Source organism: Dendrobates tinctorius, unplaced genomic scaffold, assembly GCF_039654945.1.
Source record: "Dendrobates tinctorius isolate UK_male_01 unplaced genomic scaffold, ASM3965494v1 ptg000082l, whole genome shotgun sequence".
In the NCBI taxonomy this organism is placed as follows: Eukaryota; Metazoa; Chordata; class Amphibia; order Anura; family Dendrobatidae; genus Dendrobates; species Dendrobates tinctorius.
The window spans coordinates 6176285-6197884 of NW_027361750.1; the positions used below are offsets into that span (position 1 = coordinate 6176285).

The 21600-nt window shown below is 40.0% G+C and overlaps 1 protein-coding gene across 1 annotated transcript in view; it reads left to right on the plus strand.

The window, feature by feature from the left end:
• The window catches only part of PREX2 (phosphatidylinositol-3,4,5-trisphosphate dependent Rac exchange factor 2), a 597424-nt gene that overhangs the window by 433053 nt on the left and 142771 nt on the right, over positions 1-21600 (plus strand). The window contains exons 28-34 of the mRNA XM_073583857.1: positions 2282-2364; positions 3561-3651; positions 5407-5535; positions 8898-8939; positions 11412-11629; positions 14124-14226; positions 18692-18835. Of these exons, the coding sequence (XP_073439958.1) occupies positions 2282-2364; positions 3561-3651; positions 5407-5535; positions 8898-8939; positions 11412-11629; positions 14124-14226; positions 18692-18835 (810 nt within the window). The remainder of the gene's footprint in view (positions 1-2281; positions 2365-3560; positions 3652-5406; positions 5536-8897; positions 8940-11411; positions 11630-14123; positions 14227-18691; positions 18836-21600) is intronic.

Genomic DNA, 21600 nt, shown 5'->3' on the forward strand with positions numbered 1-21600 from the left:
TCCTGGTATGCATGGCCCCCTCATCCCTATCCTGGTATGCATGGCTCCCTCATCCCTATCCTGGTATGCATGGCCCCCTCATCCCTATCCTGGTATTCATTGCCCCCTCATCCCTATCCAGGTATGTATGGTCCCCTCATCCCTATCCTGGTATGCATGGTCCCCTCATCCCTATCCTGGTATGCATGGTCTCCTCATCCCTATCCTGGTATGCATGGTCTCCTCATCCCTATCTTGGTATGTATGGTCCCCTCATCCCTATCCTGGTATGCATGGTCTCCTCATCCCTATCCTGGTATGCATGACCCCCTCATCCCTATCTAGGTATGCATGGCCCCCTCATCCCTATCCTGGTATGCATGGCCCCCTCATCCCTATCCTGATATGCATGGCCCCCTCATCCCTATCCTGGTATGCATGGCCCCCTCATCCCTATCCTGGTATGCATTGCCCCCTCATCCCTATCCTGGTATGTATGGTCCCCTCATCCCTATCCTGGTATACATGGCCCCCTCATCCCCATCCTGGTATGTATGGTCCCCTCATCCCTATCCTGGTATGCATGGCCCCCTCATCCCCATCCTGGTATACATGGCCCCTCATCCCTATCCTGCTATGCATGGCCCCCTCATCCCTATCCTGGTATGTATGGTCCCCTCATCCCTATCCTGGTATGCATGGCCCCCTCATCCCCATCCTGGTATATATGGCCTCCTCATCCCTATCCTGGTATGCATGGTGCCTCATCCCTATCCTGGTATGTATGGCTCCCTCATCCCTATCCTGGTATGCATGGCCCCCTCATCCCTATCCTGGTATGTATGGTCCCCTCATCCCTATCCTGGTATACATGGCCCCCTCATCCCCATCCTGGTATGTATGGTCCCCTCATCCCTATCCTGGTATGCATGGCCCCCTCATCCCCATCCTGGTATACATGGCCCCTCATCCCTATCCTGCTATGCATGGCCCCCTCATCCCTATCCTGGTATGCATGGCCCCCTCATGCCCATCCTGGTATACATGGTCTCCTCATCCCTATCCTGGTATACATGGTGCCTCATCCCTATCCTGGTATGTATGGCTCCCTCATCCCCATCCTGGTATACATGGCCCCTCATCCCTATCCTGCTATGCATGGCCCCCTCATCCATATCCTGGTATGTATGGTCCCCTCATCCCTATCCTGGTATGCATGGCCCCCTCATCCCCATCCTGGTATATATGGCCTCCTCATCCCTATCCTGGTATGCATGGTGCCTCATCCCTATCCTGGTATGTATGGCTCCCTCATCCCTATCCTGGTATGCATGGCCCCCTCATCCCTATCCTGGTATGTATGGTCCCCTCATCCCTATCCTGGTATACATGGCCCCCTCATCCCCATCCTGGTATGTATGGTCCCCTCATCCCTATCCTGGTATGCATGGCCCCCTCATCCCCATCCTGGTATACATGGCCCCTCATCCCTATCCTGCTATGCATGGCCCCCTCATCCCTATCCTGGTATGCATGGCCCCCTCATCCCCATCCTGGTATACATGGTCTCCTCATCCCTATCCTGGTATACATGGTGCCTCATCCCTATCCTGGTATGTATGGCTCCCTCATCCCTATCCTGGTATGCATGGCCCCCTCATCCCTATCCTGGTATGTATGGTCCCCTCATCCCTATCCTGGTATGCATGGCCCCCTCATCCCCATCCTGGTATATATGGCCTCCTCATCCCTATCCTGGTATGCATGGTGCCTCATCCCTATCCTGGTACAGTCAAGATGGGGTGCAGAGTGTACAGTAATGAGAAAAAAATGAACTTTTTTGAATTTACCAAATTGCTGCAATGAAACAAAGAGTAAAAAATATAAAGGGGTCTGAATACTTTCTGTACCCACTGTACATGAAACGCACGTTGAGGTACTGGGCAGTGTGAATCATATGGTCTACTAATTATGGCTAATGGAGGGTATTGTAATGGTTCTCTTTGATTTGAGATCTTATACATTCTTAATTCATACTATATTTTGCCATAGTGGGATTTACCACTTATCACACTGCATTTTTGTGCTTTTTATGGGGTGTTTTTAATATACAGTATAGATTTTCAGTAATGTGTTATTTGTTTTTTGTATCTATAAAAACGAATACATTGGTATATGGGTATTTTCTTACTGCTGTATGTCATAGTAGTCTTCATGAGGCAATCCTTTTAACAATAAAAAATATTACATTTTTGTTGCTGTTTTTAGTGTTTTTACAGCATCTAAAACTTTTCTACTACAGGAGATGAAATGCCCTTAAATGTACGGATTTCTCATGAGAAGCAGGACAAATTACACAGCTGCTTAGAACATCTTTTCAGCCAGGTGCGTAATACGGGCAAGAACATACCGTACTTAATGGTATATGGTTATGTTTACATGAGATGGAAAACCAGGGATGAAGCTGCATTACCAATATAAGAAAAAATCTGGCTCTAGTGTGGTTTTTGCCTTGTTTTCTTTAATGTATAAGCAGCTTTAGGGAATGCTCCTAGGAAACGGAGTTATGGAATCGCATGTAAGAAACCAAAAAATCTGTCTTGTTAGATGTTACTTGTTGTATCTGTTGTTATATATTATGTTGCCTCTTTGCCACAAAGAATTCCTTGTATATATGTAATATGTACTTGGCGATAATCAATTTGATTTGATTTTGATTTGAAAAAAGCCAAAAGGAAAAACTTGAAAAAACACTAGGCACACAAGATAAATTAAAAACTGAATGTGGCAGAATCTAGAATCAATTTGCATTTAAAAAAAATGTCTTATTTGACTTGCGGCATGAATTTATTTTAGACAATTTTCAGCATCTTGTCTGACAAGTGGGCCTGACCTTTTCACAAAGGGATGTGGCTTAATAGATGTTAAATCACGTGTCAAAAAAAAAACACCAATACTTTACAGCAAATTTCTGGCACAAAGTAACCTTATTTATAGTTAATAAATATAACACATTTAAAGGGATGTAGATGTAGCAGAGCTAAGACTTCTGGACTACGTATAATGCCCACAGCCCTGATTGTCAACTTTATGTGTACATTATGCATTGTCAGGAAGCTACCAATCAATTGTGGGAATGGGGTTACACAGATTAGCTGGACTGCCTGGCCCATGTGATGTAGTCCTGCAATGATAATCTCCTGCAGATAAAATAATGAGTGTATTGAAACTCCAACACACAGCATAGCAAGTGACACATTCCTGTAATCATGGTCTCTAGCCCTATATTATGCCACTCTTAGGTTAAATAAGGTTTGGACTATAGAGTGTGTCCTGAATGGGGACACCTCCTTCTTTGACGTCCATTTACCATTACAAGGAGAAGCCTATATCTTTTGGGGGAGAGGTGATTGGGATCAGACCTGGTAATGGCTTTGCAAGATAACTATAACCAAAGATGAAAACATGCATGGATAACAATGTGCATTATAAACCATTAGCATTTCTACATTTTGCCAAACAAGCAAGATTATAGTTTTCCTTCCTTCCTTGTTTACACTGAAAACCTTGTGTTCTTCTAGGTGGAATCCATAACTAATCTTCTCAGAGGACCGGCTGTGGCCAAAGCATTTGAACAAACAAAATATTTCACACCTGGACGAAGTTTACAAGGTGCCGATATCCACAGTACATCATTTTGCCTCGTATGAATTAGAAAAAAAATGGCATGATTTCCAACTGAAACCTCTCATTATTATGTCCAGTCAACAATACATAAGCAGTAAGGGTGAATGGGATATATATGAATCAACTTTATAACGCCTGGGAGCATCAGGTTAGAGATTCTGGAAATGTTGGGATTGGTCCAACCATGTGTTAAACGATTTGCTTCGACAGACTGAAGGAATTGTAGAAACGGACACTCTACAATACTATAGACTGGGCAATTCATTTTCCCAAGGGGCCATATGAGAGGCTGTGATAGTGGTGCAGGGCCAAGTCAATAGGCTATAATTAATTCTGCTCAATATTAATATTAACATATTAATTATAGTTATTAATATTTAATATTTGTATCACATAATATTGAGCAGAATTAAGTATGCTGACAGAAAGCACTATAGGGTGCACCAAAAAAACAGATATTACTCAATATGGGTGCAAAAACCATGCATGGAAAAATGAACCATAAATTTGAAAAAGAGAAAAGACCAAGCTATAAATGGTTTGCACACCTGAATGAATATCAAATATATAAATCACAATTTATTAGGGAAATATCACACACAATCAATCTTAAAACCATGGAAGCATACACATGTATTCAAATGTCCAAATATAGCTGAATAGAAAACAGTGAACCCCTATATATATATTTGAAAGCCATAAATGCCCTAACCCGGGATGAATAACCCATGCCTATAGCAAAAAACCCACACCCCTGTCCCTATTGTTCTGTGGACCTTCAGCCCATTTCTACTTGCTCCTTGCCTTTATTCAAACCGGCTTGGTAAATATTATCAGAGCTTTGGCCTTTCATTTGGTCCTTAGCCTCTTTTGGTTAAGGGGCTCTTATATAGCAATCTCGTTTTTTGCTATAGGCATGGGTTATTCATCCCGGGTTAGGGCATTTATGGCTTTCTAATATATAGGAGTTCACTGTTTTCTATTCAGCATTATTTGGACATTTGTATACATATGTATGCTTCCTTATGTTTTGATTCTATAATAATTATTGCCTGTTTATTGGACGTGATATATACACATGGTCTCATATACCAGTGTTATAGTGCAATAGGAGGTTGTGTTATCATTACACATGTATATTGGGCCAGGGGTGTCATGAATTAAGTATGCTGACACCCCCCTACATACGGTATGAGCCCAAACACATCACCCTTATATACGTATGAGCCCACACAGCCCCTATATACAGTATGAGTCCACACACTTCCTCCTGTATGCAGTATGATCTCTGACACAGCCCTTACATACAATATTAGCCCCCATATTGCCCTCTACATACTGTATGAGCCCCCACATAGCCTTCCTATATACAGTATGAGCCCCCACATAGCCATCTATTGACACATATCTCATCGCATACTCATCTCATTATTGTTTCCCTGGCTTTACTGCGGTCTCCGGTGCCCTGACTCTCCACACAGCAGACACAATGTAGTGACGTCATCGCGACTGCTATCTCAGTACAAAGCTGATAGGTGGAAGAAGGATCTTGCGGCACTGTCCTGTCCAGAGGATGCAGATAGTGATATCGGGACACGGGGAGGTTATGGTTCGGCCCGTGTTCCACTGTTTTCACAGTGCACTTTACTCAGGTCTGCTATAGAGTGAAAACGATTAATGATTTCAGCTTAGATTTCTAGTTTACATGCAGATCACTCGTTTGTTTCTTGCATTCTGTAGAATTTCAACAGGAAATGGAACCTAAATTAAGCTGTCCAAAGCGGTTACGACTTCACATTAAACAGGACCCCTGGAATTTGCCCAGTAGTGTTCGCATTCTTGCACAGAACATTAGAAAGTTTGTAGAAGGTGAGTCGTCATTTGTGAATCTTTCCTATTTCTTTGACTACAATAAAGTATAAATCAAATCTTTACCATTAAAGGAACATTGTCACTATTTGGACAGTTCTTGATGTGGTGACAGCTGTATTTTTGTATATTTTACCTCTCTTCTGCAATGCTGTGTCCTAAATGCTTGTCAGGAATTAACCTAGCTTTCCTTTTGTCCAATCTCATTATCTTTGAATTGACTTTTCCCATATTATCTGTTTTCTACATACCTGATATCCAGTATAGGAAAAAAAAGTATCTAAGGACCTTTTTAACAGGCCAGTGATTGGCCGAATGACTGTTTATAGGTTGGCACATTCCCGATCATTGCCAGCATAAACATGGCACCAACCAGCTGTTAAAAGGGAAAATGCTCTTTTTTTGGCTAATCGCTTCTTTCATGAGATCCAAAATCCATGCTGACTAGCAACACATCCTTTTGTGTAACTAGAGAATGTGTCGCCAAGAATGTACAACTGTATGGGGGCAACGGATCATAGTTGGCACATGCAGCATGTAAATAGAGCTAAATGAGTGCCAATGGCATGCCAGATTGCTGATCAGCACTTGATATGGGCAATCATTATCGGCCCATTTAAAAGGACTTTCATGGTTCACACAGGAGGGTACACTGCCGCAACGAATGATGTCCATATTTCTCAGCACTCGCTTATTAATATTTTACGAGTGACAAGGATTGGGAGGCCTTTGCATGAACAATCCATTGCATGATCGTTTGTATCACACTCTTTATATTGTTGTCTATACTGAGCAAAGAGCGGCTGACGAACAACTATTTTTATGTCAACATAAAGTATGCAATCGATAAGCATTTTTTTGTGTGCAGTGTTTGTTTCATCACAGGACCTCTTTACACTGTTAATGATTGGGCACAAACATTTGTTTTGGTCATCGAGGTACATTTCACTGTTGGCTTAGAAAGGACATTTCACCAAACATTTCATGTTGCACTGTACACATCTAGAAGGTGGCTGCAGAGCAAAATACAAAAATGCAATATTTTCTTTTTTTGGGGGTGTGTTTTTTTATTTTTTTTATTTTACCACTCCATTGTGGAGATATTAAATTATTTGCCACCTAAACATTTTATACCCAAGTTGGCTTTACCAGAGAGATTCCTTTGGGAGCATGTGTTTCTTCCGCTTTCTGACGTTGACCAGTCATAAGCAGTCAGCAGTGCACTGGGGAAAGAAGAACACCCCCCCCCAATATAGCTTAGAACAGCCTCAGTGTGAGATATGTAATGACAACAGTCTGTTTACCCCATTAAAGAGTGATTCCATTGTTCCGGAGTTCAGCAGACCTAAATGTGATTAGTGAACTATCAGGTCCCCAGTGCCACAAGAACCACCAGAGAGGCACACAGACAGAGAGAGATACACAGACAGAGACAAACAGAGATATGGAGACAGAGAGAGACAAAGAGAGACAGACAGAGATAAAGATGCTGTGGTGGAGTTGCTGACATACTCTGTGCTGCTGTGGCAGGGTCTCTGTGTGTCTGTATTAGTGGTTAATCTATAAGAGAGAGAGAGACAGTCTTTCTCTCTCTCTGTATGATGAGAAACATCTTTGTGCTTCTGGGCGGCCTGTGTGCATGCCATTTCTTGGTTTCTCCGGCCTACAGCACCAAAATAAGATTCTGCCTACAGTCCCATCACGGAGCACAGGCATCTCATTAACGGAAAACTTTTATCACTGACTACACAAGAACCACAAGACGGATTTTTAAAAATCTTTAACAATGCCATGACAATGCCTGTAGTTTTTTTTTTTTTTGCATAGTCCTGCTGACAGGTTCACTTTAAATATGTGTCCAGGATCCAAAAGAGGTGGCACTTCTTGGTGAGAGGAGATAAGTGACCCAGATTATCAAAAAGAACCCGACTGTTTGTCAATACATCTCTCACACTGAGCCTGTTCTAAGCTAAGGTGGTGGCATGTTTTGCTTCCTGTTTATGATTGGTCAGCATCAGAAAGAGGAAGAAGTACATGCTCCCAGTGAAATCTCTCTGGTAATGCCCACTCAGACTTTTAAAAAAGTAACTGTTTAGGTGCTGAATATTTTGATTTCTAATATCTCTGGAGCACACAGACAAAATTAAAAAAAAGAAGCATTTTCTTCTGCTCTGCAGATATTATGTAATTTTGTGTACAGTTCCACATGAACAATTTGATGATATGTCATCCTTAAAAAGGTAAAGAAGTTAGGTACATATCGTAACGGAGACCTAAGACGGAGAGACCAGGGTAAGACAACTCTTGCCTCCATTGCTTTCATTCTGAAAAAATGGGAGCAATTATTCCAATTTCCATTTGACCTCAAAGACTGAGTAGTACTAGGCATTTACACATTTATGTCATTAAAAAACGAATGGTAATTCAAAAGAATCTTTTATAATCCATGAAGTTATGCATGTGCAAGGATACTAAGTGCCATAATGACCCTTTCCCTTTATGTCAATGGGATGAAGTCCCATCATGTTTCGCTTTCAAACCTTGAGGGCTTTGTCATGGCTCGTTCTGAAGGTTCATTGTTGTGAAATAAAGAATATTTGCTTTATATGAAGAATGAGATTTCATTGCGGTAAGCTGGATGCAACCGTATAACACTGTAGAGTAATTCCAAGAAGAATGCAGTGTCAGGACTTACTGTAATGCATTTTGATAGCAAGGAAATGATTCTTTAGAAGATTTATGATTATGTTTATTTTACCGAAATCCAAGAGAGATTAAAGCAACAGTTATCTACTTTCTGCGGTCTCATCTTAGCTGATTTCCCACAGCTCTAGATCTCCAATTGGAAAAAAATGCCCTGAACCATTAAAAAGTTGCTTTTGATTAGCCTTTCATTAAAAGGTATCTATCTGACCCTGGCATCTAAATTACATGAGTTTCAACAAATGTATAAGAAGTTTATAGAGGTTACAATCTTGAATTTTGATGAGAAACATGACTGCTTGATGAATACACCAAGGAGAACTGTAGAAAACACGGGTAAGATAAAAGTCGTCCAAAAGAGCAGATTTTTCCCATTTGGACAACCATTATTTGAGCATTTTATGCCATGGCCGACATTAGATAGAAAATGAGATCTGCCAGATTGTAACATTTTGGCTGAAACTACTTACATTTGGCATGATCGGCCAAATTCAGCTTGATGATCTTCCAATTTGCAGTTTATTTTTTTTAAATTGGCTTCCTGACTGGCCAGTGTTACCTCTTGTTGCCGGTGGGATCGTTCACATTAACAATCCCACGATTGATTAATCTGGTGCCAGGGCTTGCTTAACTTAACAACTGTCATTTATTCATTTTAGAGGTAGAGACAAGGATACTATTGGCCCTCCTTGAATATACAGGTAAGAATAATGGCAGCTTTTATGATGTCACATCCATCAGTAATTTCTAAGTTGAATCGATGCATATTTATGGTACATAAAAACCATTAAATAACGTTACTGAAGTCTACACATCTATAGGTTTTTAAAGGATTTATATTGATATTTTAAATGGCTTTAAGCCACTAACATCTATGCAAAGAAGTATGAAAGTGTATCAAGAGATAAAGTAATGTGAAGATCAGAGAACTGATTAGAAGTAATGAATCCCACGGGGAAATGAGTAAAATGTAGGTAGAAGAATGTAGAAATATGACTTTAATAGATTTTTACATGGTAGCTATAATATATTATACTTGCTATGTCAGTGATATTTACCAAAGTGACATATATATATATATATATATATATATATATAGTACCATATAAACAACAGAGAACAGCAGTGTAAATTGCCAATAAAAACAGATTAAAAGCTATGCAAACAACTAGTATAATCAAGGTGACTGCTAACCAAGCAGGGATGGCCGACACAAATGTGGAGTACAGAGTGGTAAAAGTGCATACAAGTAAGGCCAGTAGTACATAAATAGTTAAAATGGATATATTGCTCCCTATAGAATTATGTCTGGCAGTGAAAAAATAATTAAGAAGACAGCACTTACATGGATGAAACACTGGTTTGCGTGGCGTCACCTACGCCCCAACGCACGTTTTCACTCCTTCGTATATACAGTACCGTTCAAAGGTTTGGACACACCAGTTCATCCAGTGGTTTTCCTTGTTCTTATTGGAATATGCACATTAGAGATTCAGACTAAAGGCAGAAAACCACAAAAGACACATATGGAAATAAGCACTTAAGAAACACATGTGGAATATGTGTTAAACCTTGGAACGTTCCCTCTTTTTTCTCTGACAGCTTTACACCCCCTAACAGTTTAAAAAAAAGCAAATACGTACACGTACAAAAGAAGGGTTACACTTCCTACAATGTAATAAAATTATTGTTTTACAGTATCCTACTGGTTGAAGGTAGACATAAGTATGAGTTCAACACCTACCCTAACATGTTGGTCCAGAAGAAGGCAACAACCACATTAGTCAGCTGCTAACTGCCCCATATTAGGGGAAAAGTTCCTTCTGAAGTCAACATACAGCAATCAGAGTAGTTCTCTTGATCAACATCCCATAGCAGAATCTAGGACCCAAAACCTGGAGTATTATATTTTTTAAGAAAGGTGACCAGGCCCTCTTTGAGTCTTGTTAGTGAAGCATCCATTACAGCATTGTGTGGCCTAGGGCTCCATTATATCACTGCTCTTACAATAAATAATATATCAGTGATGAACACAAAAACATAAACAGCGCAAATAAAAAACATTTAAAAATACACTCATTGCACGAGAAGCTGAGAAGCTGTTTCCTAGGGAAAACCTGGCACTGGGATGCAACCGATGTGAGCTTACAATGTCTCTGCCTGCACAAAACATACAATATAAGTAGTCTCACATGTTCATCGATTCAGGTAAATCCCATTTTAAATAAAGTGCATAGTGCAAGGTAAGCAAAATTTATACTGAAAATAGCAAATGCATTTGTAAAAAATAGTCGATGCATACATAAGGTATGATGTACCCTTATTAAATATATTAGGCCATAAGTGCTTGTTTCATTATATTAGGAGACATTGTAGGATTAGGTCTTATAAAGTGTAATATTTTAGGCCATAGTAAGGAAATGTTGATATTTATCAGAATACTACCCTGCTACTGTCAACTACTGTCTACGTATGTTTCGCCTCTGCTTCCTCAAGGATCCGCCCCTGCAGCTACATGAGCAATAGACCAAGTCTGACTCATTTAGAGATTCCTAGGCATCATCTGATGTGGGCAAAGATCATTGATAAAATTATTCTATCAGCAGTTTCCTGCTATGTACACTAAGAGCAGCCTGATGTAAGGGACGAGACCTTGATTCCAGTGATGTGTCACTTACTAGGTTGTATATTGTTGTTTCAGTACAATCATCAGTGTTTTATCAACATGAGATTATCACTACAGGACAAACTGCCTTGTGTCTCTTGGTCCAACCCCACTACTACCATTGATTAGCAGCTTTCTGTCAATGTACAGTGCACACAGAAATCGGCCAATCAGTGGTGTGAGTGGGGTACCTCAGGTCTCAGCATTCTGAGAACTAACATATCTGCAGCAGAGAAAACTGTGATTGAAACAAAATGACAGCAAGCAGGCCAGCAAGTGATACATCACTGGAATCAGGGACTTTGCCCCTACATCATGCTGCTACAGCGCAAAACTATTTTAATGTTGTTGGTAATATGGAAAATTGCTATCTTTTTTTTTTTTTTTAATATATTTTACATAAAAATATGATTTAAATTTCAGATCATTTTCTGATGACACATTCCCTTCATTGAGAGTTGTAGCTTATGTGATTTATTACAGATTTTTCTTGCATTTGTCTCTGCAGATTGTGAAGTACAGCTGAGGAGAGATATGGTATTTTGTCAGAGTATAGTGGCGACCATCTGTGCCTTCTCCGAACAGCTTATGGCTGCATTAAATCACATGTATGACAGCAACAGAGAATATGAAGTGGAAACGCAAGAAGCCAGTAGAAGGTGGTTGGAGCAGATTGCTAATGCCGGGGTTCTTTTCCACTTCCAGTCTCTTCTCTCCCCAAATATGGTAACGGATATTACTTCCCTGTTTGTTACTAATAACTGGATACTGTTATTTCAGAGGTTTTACAGGAATTAAATATTGATGACCTTTCCAAAATGATAGTAAAGTCCAACTCCAGGGACCATGGTCAGTGAGCAGAATGGAAGAACCTTGTAAGGATGGGCCCTTAAAATGTGATTGGTGGGGGCGGGGGGCATTTGAGCAGAATGAAGGGGGTGCACCTTCCCCATTGTTTGTGCAGGCACATTAGATTGGCTATATAGGCTGTGAGTCTCAAACTTTTTAAAATAAAGCTAACAAAGTTGCAGCACAAGGCACAACTGTATGTGTGGTGCTGTATTTGTGTAACCGAGATGGCCAGAAGTTCTACAATCCAAAAAATCAAAATGTCACAATGTTGTATCTTACACTTATTAGGTTCTTTAGAAGGACGTAGATCTGGGGATTTATTCTGACGGAATATAGGCTGAACTGGATGGACTAATGTCTTTTTTCATCCTTGCTAACTATGTAACTATCTATGGTCATCAGTATTTTGAGATGCTTTTCCCAGAATGGACACAAATCACCTATCAGCCATTACACAGTACACAGCAGGGACACATTTATGATTATCTCAGCACAGGAACATTTTATTTAACCACATCTAATTGTGGGAATTATTATTATTCCAAGATGTATTGATTAAAATATACCCTTTTTCATGACACAGTGATGATATACAGGTGCATCTCACAAAATTAGAATATCATAAAAAAGTTAATTGATTCCAGTTCTTCAATACAAAAAGTGAAACTTGTATATTATATAGAGTCATTACAGACAGTGTGATCTATTTCAAGTGTTTATTTCTGTCAATGTTGATGATTATGGCTTACAGCCAATGAAAACCCAAAAAGTAAATTAGAATACTTTATAACACCAGCTTGAAAAAATTATTTTAAAATTTGAAATGTTGGCCTACTGAAAAGTATATTCAGTAAATGCACTCAATACTTGGTCAGGGCTCCTTTGTTATCAATTACTGCATCAATGCGGCGTGGCATGGAGGCGATCAGCCTGTGGCACTGCTGAGGTGTTATGGAAGTCCAGGTTGCTTTGATAGCAGCCTTCAGCTCGTCTGCATTGTTGGGTCTGGTGTCTCTCATCTTCCTTCTGACATTACGTCATAGATTCTCTATGGGGTTAGAGTCAGGCGAGTTTGCTGCCAATCAAGCACAGTGATACTGTTGGGTTTTAAACCAGGTATTGGTGCTTTTGGCAGTGTGGACAGGTGCCAAGTTCTGCTGGAGAATGAAATTTCTATCTCCAAAAAGCTTGTCGGCACAGGGAAGCATGAAGTGCTCTAAAATTTCCTGGTAGACGGCTGCGCTGACTTTGGTCTTTATGAAACACAGTGGACCTACCCCAGCAGATGACATGACTCCCCAAACCATCACTGATTGTGGAAACTTCACAATAGACCTCAAGCAGCTTGGATTGTGGCCTCTCCACTCTTCCTCCAGAGTCTGGGACCTTGATTTACAAGGTCTAGTGTGAAGTATCCACAATCAATGATGGTTTGGGGAGCCATGTCATCTGCTGGTGTAGGTCCACTGTGTTGTATCAAAACCAAAGGATGTTCAAAATCCACGCCGCATTGATGCAGTAATTGATGCAAAAGGAGCCCCGACCAAGTAATGAGTGCATTTACTGAACATACATTTCAGTAAGCCAACATTTCAGATTTTAAAATCATTTTTCAAACTGGTGTTATAAAGTATTCTAGTTTACTGAGATAATGACTTTTGGGTTTTCATTGGCTGTAAGCCATAATCATCAACATTAACAGAAATAAACACTTGAAATAGATCACTCTGTTTGTAATGACTCTATATAATACATGAGTTTCACTTTTTGGATTGAAGAACTGGAATAAATTAACATTTGTATGATAGTCTAATTTTGTGAGATGCACCTGTACCTTAGTGACACATTATCATTTACTAAGGTGGCATACTACTTTAACACTTTTCAAGCAAAAGGGTTTTGTTACCGTTTTTCTAGTTTAGGGAATATTTTTCCCTTAACATTACATATGGTAATAGATTTTTTCCTTTTCAGCTTCTTTTTCTTTTGACTGAATTGAAATCTTTTGTTGGTTGGATTTGGCAGATCTTCATAATGTTGTGAATGTTTCAACAAACAGTTTGTAGAAAAAGTGAGAGATTGCTAGAAGAGCAAATGACTGTTGCGCTCAATAAGCACATGTACCAATTGATACCTAATGGGAGTATTCATCTTGTATTTCATTGTTCTGGTAGCCTCCATTGTGCATATTATGAAAAGACCTATAATGCTATACGGTTCTTCTAATCTTCACTTTCACGCTGCCGTTTATTATGCTGATTGTACTTGTGTGATTGGATTTATATTAATTCTTGATATGCATTGCTGTGTGGGTGTATTATGTAGTCGTGTTTCATCTCTCCCTTTGGACGTGTCTTTTCTCCTACAGACAGATGAACAAGCTATGCTCGAGGACTCACTTGTTGCTCTGTTCGATTTGGAGAAGGTCATGTTTTACTTTAGACAAGCAGAAAATGGGCCACAAATTGCAAGTATGTATTAAGATGAAAAATCAGTAACAGGATATGTGCACATGTTAAAGGGAATCCGTCAGTAGGATCAACTGTGCTAAGCTGTCTATATGATCATGCAGATCATAGAAAGTTGAAAAAAGTTACCTTGATATCTGGGATCTGATGTTTTGTTCCTTGAGAAATCCCTGTTTTTCTTATATGAAAATGCTGCTGTTCAGGCTAATGGCTGGACACTGATCTGCATGAGAATCTGCCTCCAGAGATTATTTGAAATGAAAGGCAGAATAAACAATATGTGAATGAGATTTTAGGGCTGATTCCCTATCAATATGTTTTTGGAATGTGGGAGGAACCGGAGGAAACCCACACAAACACGGGGAGAACATACAAACTCCTTGCAGATGTTGTCCTTGCTGGGATTTGAACCCAGGATGCCAGCGCTGCAAGGCTGCAGTGCTATCCACTGCCCGGTATTTGCGGCATTTTTTCCCAGCACTTTTTTGTCTTGAAAAATTAAGGATTTCCTACTACCGGCAACATCAATGAGATTCCTAAAATCTCATTCACATATTGTTTATTTTACCTTGCAGATTTGAAGGAGGTTTCAATATCCAGCATATCAATTCTTTAAACGTTTTTGTAGTGTTTTTCACCTATTCTAATGAATGGGGAAAATGCATCAAAAATGCATGTAAAAAAATAATCATAGACACAGCAAAAATGCTGTAATAATGTGCGTATTTTATGCTGTGTTTTTCCTGGCAGCACTTCATACTGAATACTTTGCAGCTAAAGTGTTTGCAGCACATTCTTAACGTGTGCACATACTCATACATCTGATGAAATTTCTCACTTCTTGCTTTGTCTGCAGCATATCTGTAAATGTTCTGAAACCTCCTTAATAACCAAAAAAAACTTTTAGTATTAAAAAGTAGAGGCACTCCTGGTTAAAATGACTGTTATTGTGAACAGTTAAGCAAACTAAAGATGAAATTATCTCTAAAATGCCTAAAGTTAAAGATGATACATTTCCTTTGTATTTTAGGCAGAAAAATGTGATATCTTTTTTTTACATTTTAAAAATTACTAAAAGGAAAATTGGCAAATGTAGAAGGTTGGGCACCCTGCATGGTTAGTACCTAGTAGCACCTCTTTTTGCAAGTATCACAGCTTGTAAATTCTTTTTGTAGCCAGCCAAGAGTCTTACAATTCTTGTTTCCGGGATTTTCATCCAGTCCGTCGAGTTCTGTGAGATTCCTAGGTCGTCTTGCACGCGTTGCTATTTTGAGGTCTAACCACAGATTTTCAATGATGTTCAGATCAGTGGACTGGGAGGGCCATTGTAAAACCTTCAGCATGCACCTTTTGAGCTAGTCTATTGTGGATTTTGACCTGTGTTTAGGATCATTATCCATTTGTCTTTTTAACTTCAGATTTTTTACAGATGGTGTTATGTTTGCATTAAAAATTTGTTGAAATTTTATTGAATCCATTCTTTCCTCTATCCGTGAAATAATCCCAGTGCCATTGGCCACAATGAGAGATAACAGGTACGTGGGATGCAGTGATGAGCAGGAGGCAGAGCAAGAGTTAAAGGGTTTATTACAGGGGATACTCCACACAGGGAGAGAATGAATTATAAGGGGAGTAAAACTGAGTATTAAAACAGGGTAAGAACAAATGTTTATGAAACAGGTAAACTTATCAATCTGATGGTGTCCGGGCAGTGGAAGCTTGAAATCCCACGGTGGCGCCGCAAGTAATGCGTGAAGTCTCTGGCCTGTTCCTGTAGGAAGTTGAGACACTGTCTCCTGACAGTAGCAGCATATCCTGGCTCTCTTAGGCAAGGTCCTGCATTTTTGGGGCGGTGTACATGATGTGGAGTAGTCTGTAGTACTGCCGGAGTGTGACTCAGTTCAGTGGCGGAGGCAGGGGTGAAACTACCCGGCTCAGTATGATTCACCTGGTTGGAACTAGGCCGTGCACTCGCAGCTGTCATCGGAATGGTGCAGGATAAATTCTCTGTGACTGGGGTGAGCGGGCATACAGATACACATTGCTCACCTCACAGTCAGTATGCGCAAAGGCTGGAGAATTGCAGTGTGGGTCTGGACTACTATGTCACTCCACAGAGAGTGAATCAACCTTCTGCTGTGCACTCTGTCTTCCTGCCAAGTCTGTCGCTTTCCTGTGCACCACCCCCTTTTATATCTGAACTGCTCCCTACAGTCGAGTGCAAAGGTCTGTCCGGGTCAGAAAGCTTTCCCCCAGGCAACAATGGTGACAGCCCCAATGGCTCCGAAACCAACGCAAGAGAGAGATCCTCTGCCCGGTCCATCTTCCTACAACAACACAACCCCAAAGCATGACTGATCCACCCCCATGCTTAATGGTTGTCATGATGTTCTTTTCCTGACATTCTGTGCCCTTTTTTCTCCATGCATACCTTTGATCATTATGGCCAAAAAGTTCTATTTTAACATCATCGATCCACAGGACTTCTTTCCAAAAATGCATCAGAGTTGTTTAGATGTTCTTTTACATACTTCCGACTCTGAATTTTATGGTGAGGATGCAGGAAAGGTTTCTTCTTATATCTCTTCCATAATGTCATATTTCAGATGTCTATGAGCAGTAGAACAATGTACTACAACTCCAGAGTCTGCTAAATTTTTCTAAAGGTCTTTTGCAGTCAAGTGGGGGTTCTGATTTGCCTCTCTAGCAATCCTTTGATCAGCTCTTACTGAAATTTTGCTTGACCTTCCAGACTTTATGTTGACCTCCACTGTTCCTGCTAATTGCCATTTCTTAATTACATTTTGAACTGAGGAAAGGGCAAATTGAAAACGCTTTGCTATCTACATATAGCCTTCTCCTGCTTTGTGGGCCTCCACTATTTTCATTTTCAGAATGTTAGCTGCTTAGAAAAACCCATGACTGCTGTTTTTGGCACAAGGTTAGAGGAGGCTGGGTTTTTATAAAGCTGGGAAATTTGCACCACTCAGCCTTTCCTAATGATGATAGTGACCAAGTCATAACCCTAACAAGCTAATTAAGGTCTGAAACCTTGGTCAAAGTTTTCAGAGCATACAAATCTCCAAGGGTGTCCAAACATTTGAATCAGCCCATTTTCCATTTTGTAATTTTTAAAATGTAAAAGATGAATATATACACTACAGTTCAAAAGTTTAGGGTCACTTAGAATTTTCCTTATTTTTGAAAGAAAAGCAGTTTTTTCCAGTGAAGCTTACATTAAATGATTCAGAAATACACTCTATACATTGGTAATGTGGTAAATGATAGGTGTATAGAGGCCCATTTCCAACAACCATCACTCCAGTGTTCTTATGGTACTTTGTGTTTTCTAACTGTATAAGAAGGCTAATGGATGGTTAGAATACCCTTGAAATGTATGTTAGCACAGCTGAAAACAGTTTGGCTGATTAAAAAGCTATAAACCTGACCTTTCTTTGAGCTAGTTGAGAATCTGGAGCATTACATTTGTTGGTTCCATTAAACTCTCAAAATAGCCAGAAAAAAAGAACTTTCATGTGAAACTCGATAGTCTATTCTTGTTCTTTGAAATGAAGGCTATTCCATGTGAGAAGTTGCCAAGAAACTGAAGATTTCCTACAATGGAGTGTACTACTCAGAGGAGAGCACAAACAGGCTCTAACCAGAGTAGAAAGAGAAGTGGGAGGCCCCGCTACACAACTGAGCAACAAGACAAGTACATTAGAGTCTGTAGTTTGAGAAATTGAGGCCTCACAGGTCCTCAACTGGCAACTTCATTAAATAGTACATTGCAAATCGCCAGTGTCAACGTCTACAGTGAAAAGACGACTCTGGGATTCTGGCCTTCAGGGCAAAGTTGCAAAGAAAAAGCGATATCTGAGACTGGCTAATAAAAGGAAAAGACTAATATGGGCAAAAGAACACAGACATATATATATTATGCACCGTAATAAAGAATAAAAGGTTGCAAGGTTGCAAAAGTCCTTATATCCTTTAAACATCAAAATGTTTTGCAAGTGCAAGGTGTAACAGAAAATCGATAATACACCTAATTACAGAGGTTATAAAGTTCTTACTGGGTGATATGAAAGACTCTTCTATTCCCATTGGCTAATTGACATGAAGACATTAATGCACCAAATTCTCTATTCCGGTACTGGAACAAGTTGTGACCATTTCTGTCCATATCACTGTCTTTGATTGTAAATACTGCATATAATAGTTCATAAGTAAATATTATAGAACAGAATTTCATTTAACTAATAAAGCTTATTAAAGTCCCATGCACTTATTGCCTCCACTCTTTTACTATAATACAAAAATTTATAAAAGAGCTTCTCTTATAGGACATCTATTTGGTGCTGCACAATCAATCTGGAGTTCAGTGTGACTGGACTATCAAGGCGATAAACTATCACACAATGCTTTTGTATGGCAAACTACTAACACGTTTCACTTGTATTCTCAGACGTTCCTATCACCTATCAGGCAGAAGGAAGCCGACAAGCTCTGAAAATTTACTTCTACCTAGATATTTATCATTTTGAACATCTTCCACAAAGGCTGAAGAACGGAGGAGGATTTAAACTTCATCCTGTCCTATTTTCTCAAGGTGAACATTTTTCGTTTTTATATTTTCTTGCCACAAAAAAATAGGTGCTTTTATTCTGAAAATTGGATTATCATTTCCTGAGACTAGCACTTTACTTGGAACTATAAAATAACAAACTTCATTTTTAGGTAAGCAATATTAACTCCATTTAAAAAAAAAAAAAACATTTGTTGCACTGACCAAGAAAGACTCCTTCAAATAATAGTTAGGTTTGCCAAATCCAACAATTCCAATTGGACAAGCCAACAATAGATTATAGATGATGTCAGGGGGAGAAAGGATTGGGGATGTTGAATGTTGACTGTGATATCGTTTTAGCTTTACTGGGAAGACGAGCTGTATCCATAGGTATCAGGTAGCAACTTAGGGAATCCATACACTTTAGATCAAAGGTGTATGAAATGGTGCATTTAGATCCTAATGAATGATCGTTGGTGTCATGAGACAAATATTCTTTTGTTTTGAGCAGTGACCAACCAACGAAAGTTGTTCAAAATTGTGTTACTTTTTTGTCCTACACTAGCTGTGTAATTGACCCAAAAAATCCAACATTGTCTGATATATCCCGGAATGTCACTGAGGCTATCTCTAAACCAATGACCGTTCTACCAACAAGCCATAGTTTGTCACCCCATTTTCTAATGTTCATGGGCTTTTTACTTCACTCCTTCTATTCATTACACATCTATGTTTCACCAAGACTAGCATGCATGTGTCATGGGGTCAGAAGGGATAGTTGTCAGTTGGATGGCAGCTAGCCATAGCATATGGCCACCTAATGTTTGATATTGAGCAATATATAGCTAAGTCAAAGCCCAAATGAGCACAGAGCTGCTAATCTTCCCTAGCTCATTATAAAAAATGCTGAAATAGTTTTCTATAGCCATCAGTCATGCAATCTACTAGCTGACTATAGTCCCTCTGGAGGTTTACTACCATAATCTCTAGCAAGCAAATTTGATCTCCTGATCTTAATGCAGAACTTTCAAGAAGAATATTTGTGAAAATTGCAGTAATAACGTATTTAAGCTAAGTTGACGTCATATTTTAGTATCCTTGTAAAATGTCTGTTTGATTATTTTTTCAAATAGATGAATTATCTTAACTGGGGATTTTCAATGGGACATCCTTTAAATATCCATTTGTTTCTATTTCAAAAGTTTCCATCAGGATTGGTCTTTTGAACATGACCAGCAAATAGAGACTGTATCTGTTAGGAGTGGCGGAAGGCACTAAAAAAAATAAATAATTAAAGTGCCTTTGCCACTCGGGGTCCACCGTACTGTGGATGACAAAACCACTGCTGAGAGAGGCAGAGCACTACAGCGGTAATATGCACAGGGTTCTAACTCACCCAGGTGCAAAAAGGCAAGCTCTGTTAAATGACACAGAGCTGCAGGGAAAAATAATACCAAGGTATCGCTGAGCCTGTTAACAGCACAGGATCTCAGCGGCACACGTGCGGTAGCCAGAAACCGGAGTAGTTAAATACAGTCACTACAACCGAGCGGACTTACTGTGTACACGTGTGCTCGACGTCGCAACTGCGCACGCCTGGACAAGCTGCAACCGCAAATATCGCAAGCGCGATGCAGGACGCTAAGCTGCTGGAAAAATGGAGCTTGGTGCTGACAGAATACCACTCACTCACACAGACGTAATAACCGAGGGAAGGGGTTTCTTAATGAGTCAGTCACCAGTCCAAACATCCGTCACCATACACACAGCAGCAGTATAAAAATACTAGCGCATGGCATAACGGCCATGCGCACTTTTTATAGCGTACGGGACCTGCCGGAAATCTCCAGAGCCCTGAGCCAAGCCAATGATATCAGGAGCAGGACCTGAGCACCTGACTCCTGGACTCCAATGGGAGCTCGTCCCGTGGGCATGCTCAGAAGCTGGGAAAAAGGACTTAGCCTCTGGAGACAAATGTGTGAATCTGGATTCCCGCATAGGCATTATAGAACCCAGATTCCTAACAGTATCAAAGACTTTCAGTTGGGCACCCCGCACCCATCATGGTAAATGGGTTATTCTAACCTTCTATTTTCAGGAATTCACACTCCCCGCAAAACCAGTTTCCTGCTTTGCTGGGCATGGTGCACTCCTGAAGATTGACAGTTTGTACCAGTAACATGGTCACCTGACTGGTTGAATCATATGCTCCCCAAAGGCTTCTAGCAGAGACAGCTTTGCCTCTACAGCATGGGAGAAGCGTAAGGGACTGAAGCTGGTCAGATACAGAGAATTTGCCAGCTTCACAGATGCACAAATAGTCCTCAAGAGGCCAAAACAGATCATGTTTTTCCATTGTCCTCTGTTGCTCTCCATGGTGGGCTGGCATTAGGGAAAAGAAAACTGGGCTATTGTCCCATACCCCACACCTTTGGGGGCCCCCAACCTCTACAACAGGAAATGCACTGATAATAACATTAAAGCAATTAAAAAAATAAAAGACACACATTTGGTATTGCTGCTTTTGTAAAACTCAGATCTATAAATATATAAAGTCAATTAATCCAATCAGTAAATGAGATAACGAGATAAAAATCAAAACGATTACTTTTTTTTGGCCTCCGCAACATTGCAATAAAATTCAATAACAGGAGATCAAAGCATTGTATCTGCCTCAATATTGTATCACTAAAAACATCAGCTCAGGCCGCAAAAATATGCCAAAACACTGTCCCATATCCCGAAAAATAAAAACATTCCAGGCCTTGGAAAATGGCGTCAAAAAGAAATTTTTTTTTTACAAAGTT